This window comes from Bidens hawaiensis, unplaced genomic scaffold, assembly GCF_021521415.1.
Source record: "Bidens hawaiensis isolate Kalapana, Puna unplaced genomic scaffold, B.hawaiensis_p1.1 tig00007743_1, whole genome shotgun sequence".
Lineage (NCBI taxonomy): Eukaryota > Viridiplantae > Streptophyta > Magnoliopsida > Asterales > Asteraceae > Bidens > Bidens hawaiensis.
In genome coordinates this window covers 197,744-210,821 of record NW_027491538.1, presented here as the reverse complement: position 1 = coordinate 210,821, position 13,078 = coordinate 197,744, and the positions used below count along the sequence as shown (strand labels likewise).

At 38.7% G+C, this 13,078-nt stretch overlaps 1 protein-coding gene across 1 annotated transcript; it reads right to left on the bottom strand.

Moving 5' to 3' along the window:
* Positions 1–10,081: 10,081 nt before the first annotated feature.
* On the bottom strand, positions 10,082–12,811 carry LOC143635930 (glycolipid transfer protein 1-like). Its single transcript, XM_077103638.1, has 6 exons — positions 12,692–12,811; positions 12,512–12,567; positions 11,741–11,871; positions 11,385–11,520; positions 11,181–11,312; positions 10,082–10,754 (listed from the first exon to the last, which is right to left on the bottom strand). The coding sequence occupies exons 1-6, from the start codon at positions 12,807–12,809 to the stop codon at positions 10,719–10,721; spliced, it is 609 nt and encodes a 202-aa protein (XP_076959753.1). The 5' UTR covers positions 12,810–12,811; the 3' UTR covers positions 10,082–10,718.
* Between the last annotated feature and the right edge of the window lie 267 nt (positions 12,812–13,078).

The window sequence follows — 13,078 nt, the reverse complement described above, 5'->3', positions numbered from 1 at the left end:
TTTCAACATCGCTTCTAGCTCGGGGCTTTTGATGACCAAATCATCCATATAGACTTCCAAGTTTCTCCCGATTTGGGCATGAAACTCTTTGTCCATCAGGCGTTGGTACGTGGACCCTGCATTCTTAAGTCCGAAGGGCATCATTTTATAACAAAATGTACCATCGGGCGTCCGAAACGCGGTTTTGTCCTGGTCATCTACGGCCATGTGGATTTGATGGTACCCCTTATACGCATCCAAGAAGCATTTAAGGCGAAATGGTGCCAACGAATCCACCTTAAGATCAATTTCTGGTAACGGATAACAATCTTTGGGGCATGCTTTGTTCAAATCTTTGAAATCTATGCACATGCGCCATTGTTTGTCATTCTTCGGTACCATTACGGGATTTGCAACCCATGTTTGATATCTACTAACGCGTATGATGCCTGCGTCAAGGAGTTCCTTGACTTGGGTTCTACACGCGTTAGTTTGTTCAGGCCCCATTACTCTGCGCTTTTGTACGACTGGCGTAACAGCCGGATCGCACTTGAGCTTATGCTCCGCCTTACTTCGGGGTACACCAGTCATGTCAGCTGGTGTCCACGCAAAGATGTCAGCGTTTTTCTGCAGTAGGCGTTTGAGTAAGGTGCGGGTGGGATCAACGATTGTTGGTCCAATTGTAACGGCCTGGTCGGGGTATTTGCCATTGAAGGCCCATTTTTCCGGTTCGGTGATGGTTGGTTTAGCCATCTTTGGTTTGGGTTTAGATGAGACAGATGCGATGCATACCTGGGGAATGCCAGTGATCATCGCCACACCCTCAGCTGTTGGCCACCCCATCATGCCGTGGACTGAAGATACCACGGCGTTGAATCTTGCCATCCCGTCTCTCCCGAAGAGGATGTCGTACGTGTGGTGTGGCTTCCTCATCACGACAAAGTCCACATCCTCTGTGCGGGAGTGTTTTCCATCTGTAAGAGTGACGGGGAAAGATAGGATACCCAGGGGGGTTTCTGTACTGCCGTCAAACCCTTCCATTGAAGCGTAGACCGTTTCCAGGCGTTCTTTGTCTTCATCATCCAGCTTGTCAAAGAACTGCCTGTACATCACTGTTGACGAAGCGCCGTTGTCAATGGGGCCTTCTTTGCTGGGGCCTTCTTGTCAAAGAACTGCCTGTACATCCAGCTTGTCAAAGTCCACATCCTCTTTGCTGTTGACGAACTGCCTGTACATCACTGTTGACGAAGAACTGCGGGAAGTGATGTAATGCCCCAGCTGGCTTTTGATGACGATGGGGCCTTCTTTGCTGGGGCCTCCTGGCACTCGCGGGAAGCGCACCTCAGCTTCCTTCCACGCGCATGGTTCTGTCATTCGTCTTTTTCTTCCTCCGACCTTGCCATGAACCATGTTGATGCTGATATCGACGGGCTTTCGTCCGTTACCTCTGTACCGGTTGTCACTCCTTCCTCCCTTCCTGATTGATGCCACGAGATGTGCAAGTCTTCCATCCTTGACAAATGCTTCAACAATGTCTTTCAAGGATGTGCACTCTTCAGTACCATGACCCTTTGTCCCGTGGAAATCACAGGACTTGCTTTGATCCGCATTAGGTTTCTGCCGGATCAATGGGGCTTTTGGCCATGGCAATTTTTCCGTGGCAAATATCTCCGTGACGCTCTTGGTGAGTGGCGTCCACCGGTTTTTTCGGTTTGAAGGGTGTGTGTTGTCCCTTCCGCCAACAAGAGGGCGAGAGCTGGATGAGGTGTCAAAGTTTACCCTTGACTGCCAAATACCTAGCCGCCTCTTTTTGTTCTGCCGGGCGGTCCTAACGTTGTTCTCCCTTGTCCTCTGCGTGTAGAGGTGTGTACTCTGGGAAAGATCCCTTCCCAGTTGCTTTTCCGTCTCGGCAAAGCGCTTTGCCGCCGTCATGATGGCATCCCAAGTTGATGGCATGCCATCCTTACCCGTCAATGTGCGGATAAGTTCTGGGTATTCGGCGCCTTGGATGAAGGCGGCGCGAACCAGATCCTCACTTATGTTGCCGAGACTTAGCTTTTTGGAGTTGAAGCGGGTGATGAAGTCTAGTAAAGATTCATCCTCCTCTCTCACGCAATTGAGGATCGTCCACTGCTCTTCAGTGTACTTCCTCTGTTGGCTAAAGTGCTGGCTGAACTTGTTCTGAAAGTCCGCTCAGTCATATATGTGGTGGATCGGTAAACGATCGAACCATGCCCTTGCCGCTCCGACCAGAGTCATCTGGAACATGTAGCACCACGTGGGTTCCGTCCAGTTGCTGACGGTAGCCCCCGCAATGAACCTGTTCAAATGGTCGTCCGGGTCGGATAGACCATCATAGGTGCCAATGTTGGACATCTGTTTGGCACTTCTCGGGGCGATTGCTTCCGCAATGTCCCTTGCGAATTTTGACTTTCCTGCATTTGTAGCAGTTGGTCTAAAGGTTTTGGAGAAGTCACGCGGGTTTCTCTCCGCGATTGGTTTAAAAGCTTCCCCAAAATTCCTTTTTTGTTGGACGTCCGTTTCCTTACGCTTCCCTTTCGCCTTATGGCGAGGGTTCGCGTCGGTATCGGACTCTAACTCGTCTGAGTACTCGCAGTCACTGCTCATATTGAGGTGTTGGCGAGTACTGCCGAATTCGTCAGCCTGTTGAGCTGAACGCAAGCGTTCATCCAATTCGGCTTGGAATTCTCTTTGCCGTGCTTCGGCCCATGCCTTCACTTGATCTAGTGTTTGGCGAGGGGCCCTTGTTCGTTTTTCCAACTGGGTGTCGGTGGACACCAGTGGAATATTTACTGCACTTGCTCCGGCTTTGGTAGTCGGAGTAGTGTTCGTAAGGATTGTATAACCGCCGGTGTTCCCCCCAGTTGCTGGGGTTGTTACCGGGGTTTCTTGGTCGGTTACTGGCCTTTGGACCGGAGTAACGTTAACCATTTCTTCAGAAATTGTGAAAAAACTAAAATAGTTCTAGCTTTTATGCACGGATGGCGCCAATGAAGAAACACTAAGTGAACCCTGGACAGATTATAGATAATCTGGGGGGTTAAGTAATGTTTCCCACGGATGAGATCTAACTGAGAAGGCTGTTCTTCAGGAGACCTGCAAAACAAACACCGTAAGCTCGTCACTGAGAAGGGGGGGGGTTCCTCCTTGTGACCACCCTCCGGCGTGAGAATCAGACTAGATTGCTCTGAATATAAGTGTATATTAAGAGATTGCTAGATAACTGGATAGCAGATGATCCTACCATTCCAAGATGTTGGAGTATTTATAGCCGAAGGTAGGTTAGAAGGTATAGCCGGCTGAATAGTATTCCTGTTCTACCAACAGTGAACTATGCACAGGCCATACTGGTTGGTGGATAGGTTACGGCCAACAGTAACTATGTCGGCTGCACTATTCCTCCAACTGTAGATTATGCACGTCCTACCTACTGTGGATTATACGCAGGCCATGCTGGTTGGTGAATAGGTTACGGCCAACAGTAACACTATTTCACCAACTGTAGGCTGCGCATGCCCTGCAGTAAGGGTTGGTGAGTAGGCAGCGGCTAATAGTGACAAACAGTACTAGAGGGTGCTCCTCCTCGTACTGTTATCGGTGAGCTGTCACCCTATGATTGGCTCATGGGCTGTTCTGGTCAGATTGTCTGTCCTATCCATACCTTGGTAGGTATAGTACAGAAGATCTTTCAGAATCATACGGACTGGCTCATTTTGGCGGGATTGTTCCCTTCTTGCTCATTCCTTCGTGTGACTACTGAAGTATCTATTGTCTTGTGCGTGTAGCCCTGCTGTCTGCGGGTAGCCTTCCCTGATGGCTTGTATCCGCAACTGCGGGAACAGGCGGGGTACTTCACCATTGGGAGGCTTTCCCTGCGTGTACAGCTTGCGTACTGCGCGTAAGGTTCTCTGTGCATGGTGGGTCCTGCGGAAGCAGATGGCCTTTGCGCAGACGTCCCTGTTCAAGGTGAGTCTTGCGGTACCAACTGGGCTCTGCTGGGACCTACCTCTTCAAATACCAACACAATTCGGACCAAATCTTGAAATATATAGAACTAACCAACCTATAGTTGGATCGAGCCCTCGGTGCATGAGCTCAGCATGCTCTTGACAAAGGGCACAACCATGGCAACAACAGTGAACACAACAATCGTTAAAAGGGTCTGGCGGCAAACCATACTTGGCTCGAAGTTTTTCTCTAAACATGCACGCGTAGACCCAATGGCATGAAACTAACCATAAAACGCAGTAGATGCAGCCTTGAGCCGCACACGCTGCATATAGAACCAAACCGGGTTGGATTACAAGTCAAAACAGTTGAGTTGACCGACGAACATTTTTACTTTTTAGATCTATTTTTAAACTTTTATCATATGCAATCATAGAAAAAATTCTACAAATCTAAAAATAAAACACATTTTAACATACATTACGTTCTCTTTAGCTCGGTATTGTTTTATATTTTAAATATGCTTTCAATAAATTCTCATGACCAAATTCGTTATTATGTTTCAAATTTTCTCATCTGCAAATCAAATCAGGCACCGAACCTGAATTTAAAAACCCGAGCAAATACGTACTACAAATTTGACAATGAGGATATAACAAATGATACGTTTATTAGTTACTTACAACTTTGACCCTCATCCAACATCTCTGCAATCTGACCAAAGGTAACACATGGAAGACAACATGTTATGAAACCTGCAAACCATTCATTGATAGTTTGATACCATACTCATTCGTAGAACCAAACCAAACATATTATATAGAGATGAGTGGCAGTTACTTACATGTAGCCGGATTGCTGACACAGTCACAGAAATCTGTGGACCATTTAGACTGTGGGTGGTGGTGGCTAATGTTCATCACTGACACTAACAAAATAATGATCACATAATTGTTGGCCCAGGCAGATCAAACAATCGAATCAAACGAACTTATCAAACAAACGAACACGATATATTGGGGTGACAACCCTCGACTCTTTTCATATATCAAACGAACATAACAAACGAACTTCACGAACTTATCAAATGTACATGGAGATGAGACTCCTTGACTCTCTCTTAACTCTCTATCTCAACTCTCACAAATAAAACTAATAATCTAGACCATATTTATATAGACCTACTTAACTTGCTCTCCAAGACATACCTTTCCTAAACCTACTACAATTCAAATACCTAAATTATAACTTAACAATATAAACCCTTAACTTTACTAATAATTCAAGATTAATCCTTCAATAACATCTCTTTTTAAGGTTGTTATGTCCATATATATATATATATATATATGCACACGCGCACACATACATTGTAAAGTGTTACACATAGGCCAGCACAGAAGGCAAGTTAATTAGCTGAGTTTCCTATGTTATTTGGTGCTATCTAAGAGTTTAAAACAAAACAAACAGAAAAAGGTAACGGTGCCCGTATTTAAGAGTGTTGTAACTTGCAAGATTTAATTATTTATGATTTGACAATATTACTTGTTTGGAGACTAAATAAACCGAAATTGGCCCGATTTTAATTAAAAAACAGATCCGAATTGTCATGTATTAAGTTTCAAGTTCCATAACACATGGAAATGTCAAATATATTACATAAAATCAAAACCATAAGTAATGGTTACTAAGCCAAGTACTTTGAAATCGCAGGGCGGTCACTTGATATAAGCAGAGCCCGTGATTCAAAAAAGTCGAACGAAGGACAATATAAGTTATCAGGCCCGATAGTCTGTTTAACATTTTGACCACTTCCACGACCACTTCTCGAGCCATCATCTTTCAAATTTTCAATGCATCAAATACAAACAAGCCCGAACTACATACAACATGTTTAGAAAAAACCTTGAAACCGATGCCAGCTGGATGACGTAAGTCTAACACGATTATGGAATCCGATGTGCATAATACACCGTTGTTCCCTTCGGCTTCTTATGAACTTACTCTGTATAGGAAAATATCAAAAATGATTTAATAAATATGTATTCAATAGATGAAGAAAATGTAAACAAACTTACTGTAACGAGGCAAACCAAATGAAAGAATATAAGCATGTAAACGACGTGTTCGTTCGACAGAACGGGAAGTTGTTTATTTAATGAATGATCAAACACAGACAACATTTTTTCTGTTCGTTTATGTAAACAAATGAACATGAACAGATGTCTACGTTTATTTATGTTCGTTAGTTGACATTTGTTTAAGTTTGTTCTTGTGCATATTCATTTAAATCTGTAGGCCCATTACCATTTAGTCTAATTTATTTAAAAAATAAAATATCACAATTACAATTTAGTCTAGTTTTACTTAATTCCTAGGCTCAACATATTGATGATCACATTTACTCTCAATTGGTGTTAGCTCAATTATGTTCGTCCGTCTATGTCCAGTTGTGTTTCGTTAGTTTATGATAGTTTACGTTACTATTAGCGAACGAAAATAAACAAACACGAACATGTTCATATTGTTAACAAACAAACACAAGCAGGGAAACTCCATTCGTTTAACTATTCACAAAACATTGGTTGTGAACTTATTAGAAAAGGATCGAACGACTGGTTGTATTTTGTTTATGGCGGCAATTCAAATAAGCCGGGGATCTTTATTTACATCGCGTTGTCAACTTATTAGAAAAGGATAGAACGACTGGTTATCACGACATCTAATTAGGAGGGACAAAACAAAAGGCAAAACGGGCTACAAAATCTTTAGCACACGACGATAGACTAGATAAAATGTTGGCAAGGTTAAGAAAGTTTTCCCGCCAAGTAAAAGAAATCCAAATAAAAGAAGGAATATTTAAAACTATCATTGAACACCACCGACCACCTTAAAGGATTGACCCGAAAATGGGTCCAAATTTTAAACGGCGAAGATTCTCAAACGACCTTTAAGTTTGTTTATCTTACTTTTAATATTTCTTTTATGTTTTTCAATTATCTATATATAGCAAAAGTGGTGGTTGGTGTCACAAAATTTAGCTTGATGTTTTAGGTTTTAAATAAATTATTTGAGAGGTTAACCAATATGATATGTTGGTTTGATGGTTGATGTTCTATTATGTAAAACACTGGTGGTTTGGATCTTCTTCTTAGCAGGGGTTGGCCCATTTTGGAAATTCTTTTATTTGTTTTGAAGGAAGACTTGTATGAATATTTTATATTATTATTACCATTATTATAATAGTTATAATTATAATTTGTTAACGTTTTATGTCTATGGCTCAGGTTTTATCGACCGAATAAATGTCTTTAATACTTTAATATTTTATATGTTAATCAACCAACCACACATTAGTGCACCACTGCAAAACGCAGGTACATAAACAAATCCGACCTGCCTGGCGCAAAGCGCCGGGTAAAACAGTAGTTGATATCAATTTACGTTTTGTGATATCATTAAAACATAAAAACTATCATATGTAACTTAAAAACTAAAAATGACATAACCATGTGTACAATTTTAGTCCATCAATTAAGAAGCCCAAAAACTTGTCAGCCTCATTTCAAGCCTAGAATTCTGTCTTGGTCCAACCGGTTAACCTGACCGACCGAACCAATAACAACCTAAAACCGAATGCACTATGTTGTCCAGTCCCCAGATTCACTCTTCTAGGCTTCCCAGGTTCCATACCGGCTAGTCCGGTTATGGTTTGGAGTTTTATAGTGTTGAACGAGTTGCACAATAAAAACAGTTAAACAAGCATAATATAAATCAAGCATTGGTATGTTGTATATGACTACTACTAGAATGGACCAAAATGCTACAATTCTCATTGTTGCATGTGTGCACAAGATAAAAAAGTTTACAAAGTGTGACGAGCACCAACTAATGGTTTATACATAAAAACAACTTTCGGTCCTATAAAGCGATATAAATTTGTTAAGTATCATTTAAAGATGTTTAAAAAAACATGGTATGTTTCACGGATGGTCATATTCACAAAATGCTCTCTCGTTGGCCTTATTCATCCGCATTAGAGCCAGATGGATCTTTGGTTGATGTTCTCTTTTTCCTCCTATTCTTTTTCGCTGCCGAGTCTTGTGAAGGCGACTCTGTTCCCGCAGTTGAGGCTTTGGACCGCCTTGCACGACTTGCTTCATTGTCACTAGTCGTGCTCTTGCTAGAAGCTTGTTTCTTGGATTGCTTCGACTTGCCATGACGATTTGAAGTTCCCGAATCTATATATCGTGCAATAAACGATATTAAATTCAAAAATTTTGAAGGTGCACACAAGAAGTATGTTAAAGGCATGTTTTTGGATAAGTATAATGCTTAATGATGTTTAGATCTTTCATTAGCAAAACAAATGTACCTTTTGATCCACCATCGCCATCACCTTGAAACTCATTCATCTATCGTACGCGTACCACATAAAACAAGACTCAAGTAAGAACAACCTCATGACATATTGGCAATGACATCTAACATATGTTAAGTGTTATAAAATAGACCGGGAATTACCCAAGTAGGAGCATTAGAAGACGGGCCATCGCAACCAATGTGGGCAACATGTTTAACATCCGTGGGCGCACCAATTTGTATTTCGGGTTCTTTTTCATTATCGGCCTCTGTCAGTCCAGCGAATTCGTGAATTAAAACAAAATAATTACAATCAAAAGTTCAAAGCCATAATCACACATTACAAAAGTATATATACCAAAAATTTCAGAGATGTAACGTAGGCCTTTTAATAGACCTTTCATGGCCTTGCTCATAAAGGCTATTCGATTCGTGAATGATTAACAACACCAGAAATTAAGCACGTAGACCCGTCTTTGAATTTGATCATAGAAAGGTTTTCATCTTTAACTATGAAGATTGTTATGTGTGAATGAATCTATCTATATGCACGGTTTAATAACAAATTTTTATAAAATTATTACAAGGAATTGGAACATGAGATGATGGGAAGCAATGACCAAGATGATCGTTCCCAACAAGAAAATGGTAACAAAATTTGAGGGACAAAAGTGTGTTTAAAGAAAAATATCATTATTAAAAACATAAAGAATAAAATTTAGTAAATTGGAAGTTTGGATATATTTGCCAAGGTTGCCAATGAATATTAGCCATGAATGGCCCCAGATTTTAAGGGGCCACTAAAATTCAAGGACATAAATGTACAAAACCCATATTTTGGTGCCCAAAGTTTTATTTTTGTTTTTTAATTAATTTTGGTGTTGATTTATACATATATTTAATTTAAGTACTTGTGTTATATGCATGGGTTTCGTCTTGATCGTTGTCACATCAATTACAAGAGAGGGAATGAAAATATTGAGATGTTTTAAAAAAATAATATTATTAATAAACTCAAGGGGTTATTCGGAAACTGTAAATTGGGTATTAGCTTTGGAGATAATCCGAAAATAACCTACCCTTATATAGAAAATGAAATTGCTAAAAATAACTAAACTTAAAATGGTTTATAATCTCGAACTGTATAGAATTGACGAAAGTAGCTCATAGAATTGGACGCTTTGACAAACTGTAATGGCGGTTTATTGAACTTCGAGGCTCCTGTTTCTACTTCTAGAGCCTCAATTTAGTATTTCTATCTAATTTCCATGTTTCTATTTGATTCTGTTTTAACTGTAACACGTGTCAATCATGGATGCTATTAACACATGTTTACTTGTTTTTTAGTTAACCATCGCTCTGATAGAGACCGATTCGAGATGGTCAATCTCCTGATATACCCGTAGAGTGGGTTAGGCTCCAAGAACAAAAGAGAAGAACAGAAACCAAACTTGAGACAAATTTTCTTATTATTTTTCTTATTGAAACGATTACAATTTATAGGAAAAGAAAACACATAAAATAGGAAAAGGTAAACAATAAGGAAACACAATTAACGTATAATAAGGAAACTAAATAAAATATAAACTTAATTAATATATATTAATCTTTATCAATATATATGATCATATCACGTTCCGTTAATCTTCAAAATCTGATATTACCTACTAATTTTAAACCAAACCTCCTTATATAAGCGAGTATGATGTAAAGCTTAATACATCTAGAAATCATTACCCCTCAAAGTTTTTCTGCTTCTACTCCAAGTTTTTTGTCTTGTAAAATTTATACCCTAGCCCTCTAGGATAGAGGGGAGGAAACTTATTACCATGTTATATCCCTTGGGCTTTCTACTTCAGTTTCTACGAACTTTGATTTTATTGATCAATATGTATGTTTTTTAATGTTAGTAACTTGATATAACACAATGAAACATGTTAACGACTAAAGAGAAGGGTATGTCAATAACTATTCGAGGGTATTAACATGTTATCCACAACATCGTTTAAATTTATTCACGCTTGATTTATATTATGTTTTGGTGTATTTCATCGATTTTACGTTTGCCACTCTCACATCCTATATATCCTACTCAAGCATTGCTTGAGCCTGAACTTTCGAGTTTATCACGTCAGATAAATATTTAATGATGCTAAAAATGATAAGGAAACGTGACGTTGTCTCTTTTAGTTATTCGTTCATGACATCCTATTATTTTAGGTTGTTTACCGGTACATGGACAACGAAGAAAACAATAAAGTCTGGATACGTATATAATATAAATTTCTAATACAATAGTAAATATAGTAGTAAAAAACAATGGAATTGTTAACAAAAATGATGCAAACAAAAGATAAACGCACTGGGCCAATAAGGTGACATAAAAACTCCCACTGAGATTTCTTTCATCATGCTGCCTTCATAGAATCCACGCCACATGAGTGCTATATGAAATCAAAGTGACAAAACTTAGGGTGCAAAGTTTTCGACACGACACAAAAGGTTGTCATAAGTAAACCATTTAACATGTGTAACTTGTTAATTAAACAGGTTAGCTTGATTAGTTAATCAGGTCGACACGTTTTTGACTTGTTTAATCTATTTTTATAGTCAGCTAACCTGATTAACACGTTTAAAACTTGATTATTACCCACCAACCTGTATGCCACGTTTAAATAAATAAGTTAAGCGGGTTGCATTCAGATAGCATGATTTTAACTGTGTGTAGGTTAGGATTGATATTTTTTTACACAAATAAAAATATGGAGCGTGTTCTATTATAATAATTAAACCGCCAACTACAACACGACACAACTGTTACCACTAAAAAGGACCTTTGGTTTTGTTAAACAAATAGAGACATGACTTACTAGGAACTTATGAATCTGAGCCAGAACCGGTGAAAACGAATCACAAAATTTATCCATATCTGCATATGTATCTCCCTTGCTTGCAATGACCTCCATGAACTTCTTTCTATCGGGAACCAACTTGATGGCAACCTACATGTGGAAGTTTATACAATACACGCGTTATAATCGATGATAAAAATTAATGAAGTGAAATTAACTTACCGTAAAACTAGAACTTGCTATCCAACCATGCCATTTCTTCAAAGTCTTGCCATAGGAGTCGTTGCAAGCTTGCTGCATCGTCCAGTCCTGATGTTGGTATAAGTTACGGAAAAGCTCCACTAAAAAATCCATTGCTCTACAAAAATACAAGCTAACAATATGTAACATGATCTTGAAATCCATTCCAATTAATATTGTTTGTTTGCTCAATAAACTTAAGGTTGGTTTTTTATTACATACTTAACTATTTATTTAGGACGTATCCAACAACTTTCGGATCACAACTTGTGTGCGATATGCCTAAGGTGTTATAAAATATGTAGCATTTATGTCGAAACTAGGTAAGAAAATGATACCTTGTCAACCAAAGAAGCCCGTTTGTACAACTTGATGAATTCTTTGTGGTTTTTGTTTCGAGTTCAGCTTGTACAAGAGCATATAAGTAGTTGAATCTCGTTGGATTTTCTGAATACTTAGAATCCAGTCTCTACAAGTAAAAATTACAACCACGTAATTATTGCAACAATGAAGGAAGTTTTTTTTCTTTTATACATACGACCCTGTTAAAGGAATATCACGGACCCCAATAATACTTTGTTTGCTAACCAATGTGATCAACTATAACATTATAACATTGCCTGCAATGTGCAAGTTGTTGGACGTAATTTCCGTTGGATCAACTCATCGAGCCTATGATGAGTTGGTGTATTGTTTATCAGATTGAGCACATAACTTGGTTTACATGGAATAAATTACTTGGTGAACATGTCGAGCCAATGACTTGGACAACAAGAAATTTATTTATTAATTATTGTTTAAATATGTTTTTACTAATTAGTATTTGAGTATGATAAGAAGTTTGTATTCTATTCTAATTAGGTTTTCATTTCAAACTAGTATATATACCCGAGCTTGTGGGTTATATCATTGTGAGTTTAAGAATTGTAATGAGAATTACAAGGATCGAGCTTAGGACCTAAATTTTTGTTTTGTGTTTATCAATCCTGGTCACCAAACTTCACAGAGACTAAATGTTCAAACTAGTGGTTTTAGACTTATTATCTCCTAAAGACCACTAGATTCTTAAAGGCTAAAGAAACCAATATACATAAAATTGGAAAACATACCGTGATGTTTCCACTTATATCTGATTTCACAACAGCCATGGCAGCTCCAAATTTATCTGATTTTAAACAAACGAAATCTTGTAAGACTCGAAAACATGTTATGAAACCAAACTACAAGTGACAAGGTTTTCTAGGTAGCTACATTATCGAACAAGAAGTGATAATAGCACAAGTGTGCACCTAGAATCGGCAACAACATTTTGCAGACATCCAAGAATGGTTTGGTCAAGATTTCATCATGATCAGACTTCATATGCTTCATTCCTTCTATAGCAGATGTAAACACAGTTTCTTCCATATCTAATTAAATTACTTCAACAAAATTAGTAAAATTTCACATTTCATCCCTAAAACAGCTTCAGTAATGATTTTTCTCGTATAACCACAAATAAGTATTGGTTATTCATAAACGTAAAACCGTTAAAACCAACTAAACCGAGGTAAACATGTACTTTTGGTTTGAGATTTATAAGCGGTTCGGTTCACAGTTTGGGAAACCAGTTTAACAGTTCGGTTCGTAATCTATAACTTGAAATCAACCATATAAACATAACCTGTCATTTGCTA

What these genes read in the sequence shown, in the direction of transcription:
- LOC143635930 (XM_077103638.1), bottom strand. Translation starts at nt 12,809, where the DNA reads ATGGAAGAAACTGTGTTTACATCTGCTATAGAAGGAATGAAGCATATG. An exon ending in TAGCAAGTTCTAGTTTTACG is followed by an intron (nt 11,313 to 11,384) that starts GTAAGTTAATTT and finishes TTCCACATGTAG; the next exon opens with GTTGCCATCAAGTTGGTTCC. An exon ending in CTCAGATTCATAAGTTCCTA is followed by an intron (nt 10,755 to 11,180) that starts GTAAGTCATGTC and finishes GATTTCATATAG; the next exon opens with CACTCATGTGGCGTGGATTC.